The sequence below is a fragment of the Aphis gossypii genome, chromosome 3 (genome assembly GCF_020184175.1).
Source record: "Aphis gossypii isolate Hap1 chromosome 3, ASM2018417v2, whole genome shotgun sequence".
Lineage (NCBI taxonomy): Eukaryota > Metazoa > Arthropoda > Insecta > Hemiptera > Aphididae > Aphis > Aphis gossypii.
Genome location: NC_065532.1, coordinates 11,930,345 through 11,947,663, shown reverse-complemented (window position 1 = coordinate 11,947,663; position 17,319 = coordinate 11,930,345). Strand labels below are relative to the sequence as shown.

Below are 17,319 nucleotides of genomic sequence, written 5' to 3'. Positions count from 1 at the left end.
TTCCCTCACGGTCATCGCGTATTCAGATTCCGAGTTGAGCGGTATAGGCCTATATATATATATATATATATCGGTATTATAACTGCGTTGTTCACTTTATACGAGACAGCTAGTGCTTTTAAAGTTTCGTGTCAATACCACGCGGCTTGTATCGGAAACCAAATATTTCCACAGCGCGTTCGAAGAAATCGGAAAAACCCAGATATGGATCGTTGTTACTATGTATTGCGATCGCGAGTGACACGTTTAAATAAAAAAAATAATAACACCCTTAGACGGCAGTCAAACTACGGCCGTATATACTCTTATACTCGAGGTAAAAGTGCGAACGGATATGTGAGATAAGACTATAATGTCCGACACATTATAGGAATCTGCCGATGGACAGTTTTTCAATTATATAGGTGTGCACTGAAGGAAATATTCTTGAAATGGACAGATATATTATAAACAAATATAAAAACAAACAAGGAACGCCTGTATACTGTATTATGACATGACGAGTCGATAACGTATCGACATTCGACCCGAAAAAAATTCTACACACATAATATTATTGTGACCTCGACCCTGAACTGTGTTTACTTACGTTACTGTCTACACACCAAAATATCAGTAATTAAATTTTTCAGTGTAACAAAATGAAATTATTAATAATTAAGTAGTAGCGGGTGATATAAAATAATGTTATTATTCATGAATTATGATCAACATAATGTATTTGCATAAGAACTACATTTTTATTTTTAATATTTATACTTAATATTTTTCTAAATCATTAAAATAATTTTTAGAGTTTAGTAAATATTGAATTGGGCAAGTGTAAAATAAAATCTGGTAAAAGTAATAAAATGGTAACTTTGGTTATTTTTATAAATTAGTACCTAATAATTTTAAAGAAGAAATTGAGAAATTCGATTTAATCTGCAAGCAACAAAAATGAATCTCGAAATTACATAAATTATTCCATCCGAAAAAATGATTTTGATCGAAGATTGACTATCATAATATATTTATAATGCTATTAAAATAATTTATTTTACTATTGGTAATATAATAGATTGACGTAATTTTTGCTGAAAGCGTTGCATTTGAAAATGTGATTGTGTATTTATAATATTATAATAATGTGTATTAAAAGTTTCATGTACACTCAAATAGTATTTTTAAATTACATAAAATTAACTAAAATTGTTCAAATATTAAATATTAATAAAATAAAATTGTTTTTATGATTTTTTGGTTATAGTATAAACTTTTATTTGAAGAAACCTAGTATTAAATTTTTAAGCTTTTGACTAACGAACATTTTATTTATCAACATTTGTAGAAAAAAAGTTGAAAATTTAAATTGCTACTAACTAATGAATAAGAATCAAAATATATTTATACATTTTATTTATATTTATTTTCACCTATTAATTTCTACTACTTGTTATTTATATTTTAATTTTTTAACGGACTATAATATTGTCCAAGAAAAAAAAACATTTTTTCATATATTTTTTAATCGACTATTTTACTATTTAAATTTTCATAATCACGTATATTTTCTAATTTTTTTATGAAATCTTATTTTTAACTTTGTAAACTCCTATACACTGAGAGTTCTTTAAAACTTGGCAAACAACTTTTTGAAAGTGTTGCATATTGAAAAGAAATCAGCCGATTTCGATCCGAGGAGATTTAAACTAAATAGAATGATTAAAAAACAATATGATTATAGGAATATAATATTATTATGGTATAATATTTATTGAAGTTTTTTTTTAGTAAATACCACTGAATTGCAATTGAATGAAAATGAAAGAAATAATTTACGATTTTAAACGATTTTTGAAAATACAACCTATAATAACAACAAGTTACTTGTAAAAAAAAAAAACTACTCTAGAGAATATAATTTGAAATAACGAATTTGAGATCCTGCCATTGTTTAAAACTAAAAAGCTCTCAGACCAAGAATACACGAAGATAACAATAATCATTATATTATTATACGTATGGATTACAATTTATAATATTATGTAGTTAGCTTTAAGTTATACATCGATTTATAATACCTATCCTACACCAAGCGAAATTATAAATAACTTTATGAATATTAGCTGCCATGAATACTTATTGGAAGAGTTTCTTTTAAATCGATCGTTTAAAGTTCAGATGAGCTGAATGTATAGCGACTATTATAACTTTTCCAAGAGACTCCATGAAATTATACACTTTTTATCAAAACATTCTAAACTTTAAATTTCCCAATAACCATATAGATAAAAAAAACATTTTAAAACATTTTTAATATTTGAAACACCCAATTTATTACATATTAACATTTTTAGAAAAGTATTTGTCATTAAAATAAAATAATAAACCTTAAAAAAAGTAATCAGATTTTTGATATAAAAATATAGAGTTACAAAACTATCATTTTGTAGTTTGTAATTGTGTATATTACTGTCAAATCTAAGAAAATATTTTGCGTCATCGATGTACATACAAGATTAAGGGGCAAAGAGCTAGTAAATAACATAATATAATATAGTTTTAGCTCAAATCACGCTGAAATAATATCACTATAGTATTACTCGAATTTTCACTCACGTCTTCGCCTACGCTGTACACGGTATTGAAGTATTTACGCAAATTAATTCGAAAAGTTTTAACTATTTCGTAAGATATAGTTATTTTCAAATTAATTTTCGCTTAATACTTTTTTTAGACTAGTTACTACCTAATTTAAATTTTACTTAGCATATTATTTTGCATATTTTACCGATGAAAAGTGCATATTTTGTACATGTAATGGTATCTAGTTATTTGAGTATTCATTATTCATCATATACCAAGCGTTATGTACATATGTTTAGTAACGAGAGTACGAGACAATATTATATTATTTCTAAACGTTTCATTTTTTATCATAAAATATAATAATAATATACTCATCATAGCACGTCCGCCCAAGTGCCCAACGTAAATTGCTTTCACATACTACAGGTTTGATATTTTATTGTATACTTAAGCACTTATTTTTGATTACCTTTTTATCACACATAATACATTAGATAATATTCATATATTGTAATATATTTATAAGACGTAATACGTACTCGATTTCTCAGAGTTAGGTATATTGGGAAAAAAATATTACATTATATTATAATTAATGCTGCAGCTATTATAGCCTGTAAAAAAAAATAATTTTTTAGCTATTTTTTAGGTATTATAATTTTTATTTTTAAATGGTTACGATCATTTTTAATTTCATACCTTAAAGTAAAACACTTTTTTCATTTTTGTAAGTATAACTAAATAACTTTAAACAAATAGGTATAGTTAATAATTAATAACAATTAGAGGTTTGGATAAGATGAGAATAGTATAATAGGGAATAATACCCCGAACATTGTCCAACCGTTGTTCAATATTTCAAATGCTTATAAAAAATAAGGTTTAATACACGATATTTTTACATAAAAAATGTCCATAAAAAATATCATAGCAAATAGTTACATTAAATATTATTTTAATAAAAAACGAATTGTAGTATTTATACTCGATTTATCTCTATAAAGTTTGTAATTAATTATTTTGTATTGTATAAAAACAGAACGATAAAATAATTAGTGTTTACGCTGAATTTTTCCGTTCCCGTAAATAACAATATTAATATGATATAATTTGTACATTGACCTAACCCATCTCGTTATGAACTCTTTAATTTATGTATCTGCGATTGTACATTTAAAATATTTTAATTACTATTCAAGATATAGATGAGTACTACTCATTCGAGGTGAATCGTTTTTAATAATCTATAATCGTACATTATATGCAAATATTATGTATATTATCAGTTTTTAGCTTTATTGTACTGTTAAAACGAACAAATAAGAATGCGTCCCAAACTTTAACGTGTCCCTTAGTGTTGTTATACCTACTGCAATTTATACTACCTATTATTGTTAAGTCACAAAAGACAAAGATAATTTTCAAAAAATTCGGTGCATAAACTTTCGAGGTTTATGTTCAATTATACATATTATATTCCTGCAGATGTTTAAATTTCGTATAGATACTTGCATTACTCTCAGAGGTAAATTCGAAATTTTTCTTAAAATCTGATTTTAATAGGGTTTAAATTAAACATATCATATTATATATATTCCATATATTGGATGATTTTTTTATCAAACAATACTCATTGTTTAAAATTCTATTAACGTTTCTGAAATTACGTTTTTTGCATAATTTCCAGTGATAAAACAATTTTTTTAAACGATAAAGAATATTTAAAAATATTGATTTATTTTAACTGAAATTTATGTAAAAAAAAAATATTTTCAAAAATGTTAAGTAATAGATTTTGAAATAATGAGTGTTGTTCGATGAAAGAACCACGCTGTGTAAAAAAAAAAATGTATATTTATGACAGGTTGAAAACGACGATAGTGCCGATAATACCGATAATAGTATATTTTAAATTATTAATTTAATGTATTGCAGTAATGGTATCGAGTGGGTGTCTTTTAATGAAATGACAGTGCAATGGGCTTTTTTCATGTACATACCTAATTTAAGATTTGGTTTAATTTAAATTTACTTGTTTAATTTTTAATTTCTCAGTTTAAACATCTGTAATTGTAAATGAATAATATTGTATGAAAAAAATACGAAATGAGTATGGTAATTTTTTTAGTTGTTTTTATATATAACCAATATTGCAAAAATAAAATTATCAATGAAACTTTTGCATTTTAAGTAAGGTAACATATTATTGAAAATCACTATACAATATAGGTATCATTAAGATTTCATATATATATATATATATATATATTATGAACATATATTTTAGAAGTGTAAAAAATTACCGAGTCATAAACTGAATGGTGAGATGAGGAGGGGGGTAAACTACTTCTTGCCACTTTGATAGAAAGCAGAGACGGGCGGCTGTATCGATACGTCTTAACGTAATTAGACACGAATTGATTGCGAGGGCGTAGGGGGGGAAGGACTCGTGCAAAAATCGTTAGACAAAAAGTTCTTTGACGATATTATTATCGCGTGATGTTGATATCCTGTACCATCCGAGTTGATGGGTTATCTGTGCATTATATCGTATGACGTAAGTATACATAATATTATAATATATGCGTACTGTATACCGCCGACTCGGTTTCGATCGCGACGACGACGTTTACTGCCTCTGAACAACTATAAGGCACTTGCGTGTCCTCCTACGTATAATACTATTATCTATACAGAGTAGTGCGCAACGTCGTAATGAGTAACTGACGGATGGCCAAAGCTAATGCGATGCGAAACTTTCGGAGACAGTAACGTGTGTCGCGTGTCGCGAGCGCCTATTATTATTCCGTGCTTGTAAGACGATAATAATAATAATAATAATAATAATGATAATATCATAATGCATTGCAATACGCTACACTTATACTCCGCGAACGGGTTACAAGAGATATACTATTAGGTATGTATGACGACAACATTTTAAATTAATTTCATCCCGCTTGCTCATTGCCCGTGAAATCATCTCGTCTACGGTTATTTTATTTAAATTCAATTTCGCCCAATAATAATAAAAAAATAAAATATATTACCCGAATATTATCGTGGGCACCGACCGACCGACCGACCGACTTATTATTATTTTACATTACACATGAATTCCTTTTTCTTTTCTTTTTTTTTTTTTGAAATTTATTTATGAGGGTTACTACGAGTTTAAGATAATGAACAATATCGATCGTAAATATTATTTTATTACAACGTTTAAAAACGTCTTAAACCTTTATTAACTTTGTTCGTATAACATCTCTACGCAGCTTATAATATTTGGTTTATTCGTATTGGCCGAATGGCGAAGATAGTAATACTACATTTATTGAACAAAATAATGGTTTTCATTCAGTATAGCTCTAATTATTGGACATCGAAAAAGTCATTTATAAAATTGTTATTAAACTATAATATAATTTAGGTATGTAGTTCTTATATAAATAAAATATAATGATTCCATATGGATGGGTACATTTTTAATTTTTTAACTTGCAAAATCATATTTGCATTATATACTAAATAATAATATATCTGTAAATACATGGAAGAAAAGTCGATGTGGCCAAATTATAAGTATTTAGATATAGATAAATCCCGAAAAAAAAATGTATTAATAATTTGAATGAAATTATCTATTTAAATTTATTTAACAAACTCGTACATTGTACGTCATAATAATATACAATACTGGAGCTGTTAAATTTTAATCGCTATTGTGTCGTATTATATCGCTAAGTCGTCTTAGAAATATATGTATTTAAAGCGTATACACTTGTAAGCTTGTATAGTTTTATTGTGGCGCGTGACGAAAAGTTATTTAAAACACTATATTTTCGTTATTGAAAAACGTTGTGCTGATATTACGAATTTATAATGGTGCAATAGTTGGCGGCATGTTCGGATTGGATATTTTTAAAAACGTTGTTTTGGAATAAGCAAATATTGAAAGAAAAAAAAGAAAAAAACCATCTCGAAAATATATCGATCGAACGTCGGTGAATTTAATTTTTGAATGATCGAATCCCGAAGGAATGACACGGTGGTTTATTTGCGGACTCGACTCTAAAAATAATACGCGGTTGACAAACGACGCGCAGAGCACGCGTGCTGCAGCGGACCGATGGACGTTTAGATTAATTATTATTTTACATTTCTCGGGCCAATATAATACCTAGCTAGTTTTAAGCGCACGACAAACGTCACATTGCAGTTACATACGGCGATGATGTCGGTCGTGTAATAGACACATATAGTTATATTATTATCACCCATTTCCGCTAGATGAGAAGAACGCGCGCGGTTTGAGAACGACTTCCGATGAAAATTCGCCACAGACGATGCACAATATATGTTTACAAATGATAATACATTCGTCCGTAAGATAAATAAAACAATATATTGTATAATATGTGCTCACAACTTGTGTCTAAAACCCACTGATATTTAAAGACGCACAGCGTCATTGCCGCCCTTCATCAATACACAATTTATATTTATCTACTACCTATTATACTGTGTTACTGTGAGCGAGTATTTGTCTGAATATAAGTAGTCGGCCGAAACGAATGCAATATATTATTTGAATGATCAATGATATATATTATGTATTATTATATATTCGTTATTTTCGTTTGCGAGAAAAAAAAACGTTTCAGCGTCATAATGATTTACAACGTTGCTATATGTACAGCAGCATGTAGATAGGTATATAGATATCGGTAGATACGACTTACGAGGTGATGTTTCGTTATGTATAGTATTGTACAGAATAATTTTGAATTCTCTTTGAATTTTACGCATGCAGTTTAATAGTTCTATCCTCTCCACCAAAAATTATATGAAATACAGTTTTTTTGAATTTATTGTTGACCTAATAAAACTATATTATACAAAACTTAGGTAGGATGTATCCTGTTATGTATATCTATATTACCTTATGAGGAGATATATGAATATAATTTAAACAGAAATTCAAACCGAAAAAAAATTGTTTTCGTCTATTATATTATTACGATGTTGTTTCAATATGCGATAAATTATATTAAATGATTTTGTAATATATCTTCATCAGTTTAAGTAATTTAATAGAATCAAAATTTAAATTTTGTTTTTCCTTTGAATTTAATTTTCATAACGAAACTCTTGAGTTTTAATTAATGAATATTTCGCAAACATCTCATTTTTTTAACGCCTATAATTACATTTCTAAGACATTTTTTAAAAAAATTGCATTTTTAGTTCTATGATAAGCATCCATATACCTATAGCTAAGATAAGAATATACGTCATCATAGCATGTAACTATAATTAGATTTTAACTTCTTAAAATAAAATTGTAATATTTTTACCTATTTTAATAATATTTTGTATACATTCTAAATACCTTATTTAATAATAATAAAATTTGATGTAACATATTTTTTTATAAACATAATATTATATTGGCGATCAATACTAATAAAAATAACTAAAATGAATCATTTATGATCTAAGAAACAAAAATGTTGCCAAAAGTCTGTTTTTATTTATATACATTATTTGGGAATTTTAATATATTGCTATAATATATTTTTAAGAGTAGCCTTACATACTCACTTTTCAAAAAATATACTAATGTGTTAATTAAAACTTGGTTTTGAAAAATTGCACTTAGGTAAGAGAAAATCGTAGAAAAACAAAATTACACGCGTATACAATCATTAGGTATCCTGTGAAATTAAACTCATTACTCTTTTCATTTGCAGGGTACCTACAACAATTTGTAAGTAATAGTACAAAATAAACTTGGCTTTTTCACAAACTCTATTGATAAATTTATGTAATATTGAGTGGTAGATATAATCTATAACGGAATCACATGAAAATATTTTTAAAAAAAAATGCCAGCAGGGTACTTATATAAATTTTTTAAATAGTAAGTTCAATATTAATTATATACTCTAACCGTGTATATACCATTAATAATGTATCTGGACAGTTATATAGTATATTATAATACTGGTCTTTCTCTCACTCTTTATTCTAAAAATAAAACTGATCTCATTATGTCGGATATATTAAGTGAATAATTGAATAAGATAAAAACAATTTATCATATTCACTTTGTTAAACTGAATTTACCAATCATAATCATAATTATAATTCTACTTAATCAACTATTTTTTAACTCAAATTCTTAATCTTCTCAATATACGTTTTAATTTTTATTGATAAAATAAAAATATAATGTTCATAGGTGTAAACTGTGATATATGTATTGCTAATAAACAAAATTAATCAAAAGTGAAAATTTTTAAGTCCGAAAATCATCAAAAACAATGATAAACAACGAGAAATACTCAATATTATTGGAGTAGGTCAATATTACATTTTGTTTTAAATGTCGACTCCCTTAATTTGAAAATCTTAAGTTTAATAAGCACTATAGTTTATTAAATTTAAAATAATTTTCTCATTATTAATAATATCTAATGTTATATCGTATAACACAGCGTATTGATGCTATGAATGTTCATAATCGTGTATGAAATGTGCATAAATAAATTTTCTAACTCAAATCATCGATTGCTATAATAGGATTACTTTTAACTACTTTTTATTTATTTATTTATTTTTTTTTGAAGGATTTCATTATTGGATGACTTTATGTATTTGAGTATTATTTTTTCATGTATATTTTTATTGTATTACCATCAAATTTACTTATTATATTAAAAAAATACAAATTGTAAATTTTTCTTCAAAAAAAAAAAGAAAACAATTATTTTTAAAACTTTAATGATAATATATACCTAGAAACCAGATATTATAATATGAAATAATATAAACTTAACGATTACGTTACAGAATAATAGGATTATGACTATGACTAGTGATTCTCTAAAAGTCCTTTTAGTGTTCGATTCACCTAATCCCTCTAACAAGGCTGAATAGTATATCCATAAAACTATTATTATAAAATCTATAACTATCGAATTAATTTAGGTCTCACCTAGACAATACAGACATTACAGGTCATAAAAGAGTTGACTAACTATAGCTAACAAATAAATCACATTACTTACTACTACGATCATATATAAATGTATATAGTAAGTACCTAAGTACCTTATACATATACATATAAGTATACATACATATATATATATATATATGGCAAATAACTTGGTAGTAACAGCTTTTATTAACAAACATGCTCCAAGAATAAAATTGGAATAAATGTTATAGGTATATATCTTACTATATATACCACACTCTACAGACATATAGTTACCACCAAATCAAGAATTGATGAGCACGCTAATCTCATTCTCATCTACTTAATCAAGTACGAAGAAATACCATATAAATACATCCAATGCGATGTTGGAAAGCATTTCTTACGATTAAAAAGCTTCTTTGAACTGAACAGTGACAACAATAATTCCCCAAGTCAATGCATTATCAATCCATTCACAATGGAAGAAGCACCCGAGAAACCAAACACCCTTCTCATATTCGACTATTTTAAAACCATCAGTGTTAATACGAAAATACGAAAATATAATACTATTTAAATTACGATTGTAAAAATATTATACTCGATGCAATGTAAACATAGAACCAAATAAGATTAGTGAAAATAACTTAAAATAAAATGTTTGTATTATGAATTTAGGCAAATACAATCTAGAAAATGAAACATTAATATATAATATATTATAAAAAAAAAACCCACAAATAGCAGTCCCGTCATGTATGCTATTTGTGCATTGTACATCATTTGCTTACACATTTTAAACAATTTACCTTAACCCTTTTAATAATGTAAAAGTATAATTTAATCTTTAAAATATTTCCATAAATGTGCTACCTCAGATTTTTAAGTTATACAAGAACCAACCATAATTATTGTAAAATACAATAAATAGGTTTTATCTAAAACAACAACGATTTGAACGACAAGACTGACTAATGCCCTTGAAAAGCTACAAAATATAATATTGTTGAGACTGTTAATGTTTTTCAAAGCATAATTTATAACAAGCCGTTGTAGGGTAGCGCTATACCCGTCACGAAACATACAATTCTAATAATTAAATTATTGTATTTAATTTTTAATTATTCAAGCGCAAATTAATTTTGTTTGTATGTAATTATATGTCTGCCTGAGCTGTAAATACTTTTAAAAACGAATAAGCCACAAACCCATGTCAAAAAGGGTTAAGTTTATGTAATATAAATCCTGATTTCTAATTCGTGTCTAATTAAATGTGCATATTGATAGGGATATAATGAATACTAGTCCCGCTTACAGATAACTACGGGCGGAGCTGTGATTTTTTTTTTTCAAGAATAAAAACAAATTACAAATCAAATTATTATAATTAATATACATATTTCTTTTTTAATTGAAAAAAAAGAAATATTTTTTGAGTAAACCATTATTTTTAATTGAACGAAAAAAATAATGCATCGACCCAATTTTCAGCGCATTATTGTATATTAAATTATACACAATTTTCATAATAACTTTAATTTATTTAAAATATACCTTTTGTCATAATTTAATTCGAACATCTTTGATAAGGTCGATGAATATGGTAATAGTCTTATACTTGCAACGAATTGCTCTATGTTGTCTGTGTAGGTCATACTCGTATTGTAAAATAATTCTGAAGAGTTTTTTTTCCGTCGAATGGAATATTTTAATAAAAAATGTTTGAAGCACCTATATTTTATACAGATATATAATATTATGTTATAAAGAAATATAATGTATTTCAAGAATCATCAAATGCATTTTAGCACAAAAAAAAACAAATGAAAATAGGTCACCGTCCATCAGTTTTACGGAGTGTATACGAAATCGTATCAACGAAATATTTGTAAGAATCCCAACAAAAATGATAACTATCCACTAATAGTAGTACATAACAGTAACGCACTAACGCGTGCTTGAAATTATTATACACTACAAATGGAACGTTTTCATTGTATTGCCGACATAAAAACCTTTAAATAAATGGAAATTTAATCATAGCTCGTAAATATAACAAGGGTAGAAAATAAATATTAGCTTTATTATTATTAACATCGCGATGTGATTAAATAAGAATTTTAATAAAAATGCATAAAGCGCTTAATGCATAAGACTATTATAATATACGATCTTATTACAAATTACGAACGCGCTACGGCTTTTATTGGATCGATTCGTTTGGTTTTTTGTAAAATAAAGAACTTTTTTTTATGTACCTATTGATAATTGAAATAACAATGTATATAATATACGTTATTAAATATTATTACAGTGAAATGGTATTAATTTATTAATCCCAACCGATCTTTGATGACGTGAATACTACAATAATATTTCTACTACCTATTTAAACATGTACAATTGAAATTCCGTCAAAATATTGAAACACAAATAATAAATGATTATTTTTTTCGGAATAATATACAATACCTAATATATGTATATTGAATTATTTTTCAACATAATAATCAATACTTGATCGAAAACGTGTTCAAATATTGTGGCGGATAGGTGTAAAAGTACCTAAAATAACTACACATATTTTGCTTTTCTGTTGCGAAATGTGTTCGGTTGTTGATCTGTTTGGAATAATGATAAAGGGTTATATAGCTATTATATAGATATATATATACTTTTACCACGAATTTCATAAAAATAAAAAATAAATGATACCTTTTTTCATTCAATAACCATGTGCTATGAATGAGTGTATATTATACTATTATATTTATATAAAACACTTAAATATAACAATATATTCGCCACCATAATAATATATACCTACATATTCCTCACATATCTAAGACGCATATTCAAATCGATACTATTTACACAAATACATCTATTTATTAGATAGATACATATTTAACAGTCATTTACCATGTATAAATTTCCAATAAGTGCTTGACCCTAGGTCCTAGGAATTAAGGCTGAATGTCAAAAATCCCAGTCATCCAGCCCCGTTTCCAATTTCAGGGTGTGTTAAAAGTCTACTGTTTGACAACAAAAACTATCGGTAGGTATAGACGGAGGAGCGGCGGAAAATCTGACGGAAAGGAAAAGAACTAGGGGAAAAACATTACAAAGGGTAGGAGAAACAAATTATTTTCTAATCAGTGGTTCCTTCGGTAACTGCAGGACTTTAGCCTTTTCTGGCGAAAAAAAAAAATAATTCCTTTTTTTATTTTTTTCTTCTCTGCGCGTGTTTGCGTTTCGTTTCGATCCGTTATAGTATATAGTTATAGTATTTCCGACCCGCGGGACCTACATAAAAAAAAAAAAAGACAAGCACATTGGTTTTTGTTTAAAACGTCCAAAGTTTAGTTCTTTTAATCGTTCAAAACAATATAAATACCTGACGTTTGCTAACGGTCAAACCAGTATACTCAATATATAGATACGCTTATTGTATCATCTGCGTCCTGAGAATGAATCGATCGGAGACAAATTATTTCGTTTTTGAAAATTTAATCGTAACAATACGTTAATCAAAATATACCCCACATTATTAAGATCAATCCAGTTAATGTTTTATTGTTTGTAAATACAAATTTGAAATAAAAAACGCATTTTTATCAAAATATATGACTTTATTATTATAGTAGAATAACTAATAAGTTTTATAGCAAAATATAATTCACAAAATTATTTTAATTAATTGATTCAAGAATACATAAATATAACTGTACAAGTTGGTATATAACATTTAATAACATAATTTATAGATTTGAACATTGTAATATAATATGACTATATTATCATAGTCGAATAAGTTTCATAATAAAATTTGATTCACAAAATTATTTAAATTAATTGATTTAAGAATAAATAAGTACAACTGTACAAGAATATAACATTTTATAAAATTAAAAATTTGAACATTGTAATATAATATGACTATACTGTCATAGTCGAATAAGTTTCATAATAGAATTGATTCACAAAATTATTTTAATTAATTGATTTAAGAATAAAGAAGTACAACTGTACAAGAATATAACATTTTATAAAATTAAAAATTTGAACATTGTAATATAATATGACTATATTGTCATAGTCGAATAAGTTTCATAATAGAATTTGATTCACAAAATTATTTAAATCAAGTACAACTGTACAAGTAGGTATTTAACATTTTATAAGATAACTTACATGTTTGAACACTGTAAAATATACAGTTTATTAATTTCTATACTATGTACTGCAGACCATATCATGCAGCGCAACAAAATACGCGACGGGCGAATTTCTTCGCCCGCTTCCACAACGAGCATCGTTTAAGTTTAACCTGGGTTACCTCTGGTTCTGTCACAGTCATACTGCTACGAGTTGACGAGTCGTGTGAAACTTTCATCGGAGCAGTACACTCGATTTTGGTGTCGTAAGACGTCTTATCTGTGTAATGCAGTGCTATATTCGGCATTGAATGCCACAATTTTTTCTGAAGACCGCCGAGATCTCGGCTCTTTAAGTCCGGTTCTCCCGATCCATCACGGTATGATACTGTTGCAGACTGATCAGAGGAGACTTCCGCGGTCGGGAGTTCTTGATTTCGTAGTCCGGCGTTGTTTTCCAATTTAATCGGTGTCGGGCCAATTGCAATGGGTTCAATGGAAACCGACTGTACATTAACGGCGGTCGGTTCCTGCAGGATTGCGGCCGTGTCGATCTCGTTACCTGCGGTTGTTAAAGCCGTCGATGTTAAATTAGGCAACGATCCGTAAAGTCGTTTTATAGTTGTAGCCGATACATTTTGACTAGTCGAGATTGTTTCTAACTTACCATTTTCCGGTGTCATTGATGTTGGTTCATCGGTTGTCGGGACCGCAGGAGATGAAGACAAAATCTCGTTTTCGGATGTATTAATATTTGAAAGTTCGTGATTTCGTAAACCGGCGTTGTTTTCCAATTTAATCGGTGTCGGGTCAAATACAATGGGTTCAAGGGAAACCGGCTGTACAGTAACGGCGGTCGGTTCCTGCAGGATCGCGGCCGTGTCACCATCAGTTGTTAAAGCCGCTACCGTTAGATTAGGCATTGATTCGTTTGGTCGTGTTATAGTGGTGCCGGATACGTTTTGACTGGCCGAGTCTTCATTTTTTCTTCTTCTTCTTTCTTCTTTCTTTCTTTCTTTTCTTCTTCTTTTCTTCCTTCTTCTTTCTTTTGACTATTTTGAGGATTCATTGGTGTAATGCATGCAGCAACGGCGGTCGGTTCCTGCAGGATTGCGGCCGTGTCGATCTCGTTACCTGCAGTTGTTAAAGCCGTCAACGTTGAATTAGGCAACGAACCGTAAAGTCGTTTCATAGTCGTAGCCGATACATTTTGACTAGTCGAGACTGTTTCTAACTGACCACCATTTTCCGGATTCATTTCATTAGGTTCATCGGATATCTGGACCGCAGACGATGAAGACAATGTCTCGTTCTCGGATATAGTGTTCGACATGTTTGTATAAATATATACGTTGTAAAGCTTTTAGAATTACAGAATAATTATTGATGATTGTATGTTTTATAATACTTTAATATCGCAGTGTTGCAGAAGTGAAGACTGAAATAAGACTGTGAGATTTGATACCGACAGTATTATAATATTATTTATTTCAAAACTATGCCGTTGACAATAGCAACGACACGGATGTTTATAGTTTTTGTAATGGAAATACATTTTTTTGTCAAGCCATAGAACAATTTTCAATTATTTTTAAATTTCATTTTATGTAAATACAACAATTCTCAGAAAGGTCCAGGGGTCCAGGGGTCCCCCCCCCCTTCGATTTTTTTTTCAGTTACAGCCTTGACCCCACAAAAGTATACACCGAACGACACTTCTGATTAGAGCTCTCGTTGGATTTTGTAACGTATATAGATACCTATATATCCCCTGCGGCCCGGTTAAACATTTTGGTTTATTTAACTGAACCCTTTAGGATTAGGGGTTATTATATTTTTCATTATTTACTATGTACCTACTAAATGTTTATAATTGTTTTATTGCGTAATGTGTGGTCCGTTTGCCGGCGGGATTTTATTATCATTTTAACGGAGTGCGTAAATGGGCAATGCTGCGGGCGGGTCGTCGTACCTATTAATCAGTAGTACACAACATTGCAACGGCTTTCGTGCCAACCATTGCAGCACCGACACACCGCCGCCGTACAAAAGACATCGTAAAATCGTAAACAATATTTTAGTATTATTATGTTATCATATTGCATTATTGCGAGATATCGGTACCAGACATCGTGTGTGTGTGTGTGTGTGTGTGTGTGTGTGTGTGTGGTGTGTAGCATCTCCAAAGATTTGAAAACTCCGTCTCACATCGTGGTCAACAGATTTAATTTGTACGTTATTGTATATAACTGAAATCTCTGTTCGATTTCAAAAAATATTTGTGTCAAAAATAAAATTTTCAAAAATTTGTTTATGTTTTTTACAGTGGTCACAAAATAATTGAAGCGTTCTTGCAATACGTTTCTACATCGTAGTAATGACGAGCAAATTCGATCAGGAAGAATGCCCTCAGGAATAAAAGGTATTACATTGTTTAGCTGTCACGTAGGAGTATGCAGGACGTATATGATATGTGTATCTTTTGACAAGTGAAAAAATCGAATAAAACAATATATGCACTGCTATGAAATCTCCTCCTTCTATACAGAAAAAGATACACAAACACACACACACACACACACCGTAATAATAAGAATAGTTTTCCCGGAGGAGCTTTTGGTGTAAACTGGCGTTTTCACTTACGAGCATTTTTTTTTCAATTAACTTTTTTTCTTACATCATCTCTTCGCTCCGCGAACCACCCGCTTTGTGAATTCCGCAGTCATTCTATACCAGAAAAAGCACAATATCCATCGTATACGATGGGGCAGTCCACGACGAGAATTGGATACCGGAAAAGTTTTTTCAGGCGGTAAATTCGATTCCCCCTCACCGACTACCAGCAGAGTATAAATGACTGTATAATTCAATACAGCCAGAGCTCCAGAGAGTGTTCCCGTCCATAAAAAGCTTGCGATTTGCAACGCTGCTAGTTTTTATTGCAGATACCTTAAACTGCTGCTGCACAGCCACCGCCATCCAAAATCCTATAACGGTGGATACTTTCTCCTCCCCTATACCACTCAAGTTAATTAATATTAACTCGCGTTCGATATATATGAGCCGGTTAAAATAATATGCTTATCATAAAAAAAATCCCCAGTAAAAATAATTACATAGACTGATTGTTTTAGACCGAGATTTGTACAAACACGTTGAGTTAATGTATTTTGAAATAATATAATGTACCTACCTCTTATTTCTATAATTTTAAACAAGTTTAGAGAAACCGAATTCACTTTTAAATCTAATTGATCAAATCCAATCTATTTAGGTAGATCGTTGGTGCAAAAATACAAAATAATATACTCAAATTATATTCTTCATTGAAATTATACTTTAAAAAAAAATCGATAACGATTCCGAGGAATAAATATTTATGTAAAAAATAAGTTTTGCCAAGAAATATTATAACGTGTATGTTAATAAATTTAATAGAGCCAGATGTTCGTACTAAGGGTTTTTTCGCTTCTAAAAAAAAATGAATTTCAAGTACATAATATGAATCATGTAGCAAATACTCTGAAGTAGAACTTTTTTTTTATATTTTTCACAGTTTTTCAATTTTTAAAATATTTTTTTGAAATTTTCAAAATATTTCAT

At 28.7% G+C, this 17,319-nt stretch overlaps 2 protein-coding genes across 4 annotated transcripts in view; both read right to left on the bottom strand.

Moving 5' to 3' along the window:
• Positions 1-17,319, bottom strand: part of LOC114125592 (uncharacterized) — a 138,259-nt gene that overhangs the window by 17,431 nt on the left and 103,509 nt on the right. The gene's annotated exons all lie outside the window — the stretch shown is intronic.
• LOC126551401 (uncharacterized) lies at positions 13,658-15,190 on the bottom strand. Its single transcript, XM_050204574.1, has 2 exons — positions 14,384-15,190; positions 13,658-14,278 (listed from the first exon to the last, which is right to left on the bottom strand). The coding sequence occupies exons 1-2, from the start codon at positions 14,637-14,639 to the stop codon at positions 13,815-13,817; spliced, it is 720 nt and encodes a 239-aa protein (XP_050060531.1). The 5' UTR covers positions 14,640-15,190; the 3' UTR covers positions 13,658-13,814.

What these genes read in the sequence shown, in the direction of transcription:
- LOC126551401 (XM_050204574.1), bottom strand. Translation starts at nt 14,639, where the DNA reads ATGCCTAATCTAACGGTAGCGGCTTTAACAACTGATGGTGACACGGCC. An exon ending in ATCAATGACACCGGAAAATG is followed by an intron (nt 14,279 to 14,383) that starts GTAAGTTAGAAA and finishes TAACAACCGCAG; the next exon opens with GTAACGAGATCGACACGGCC.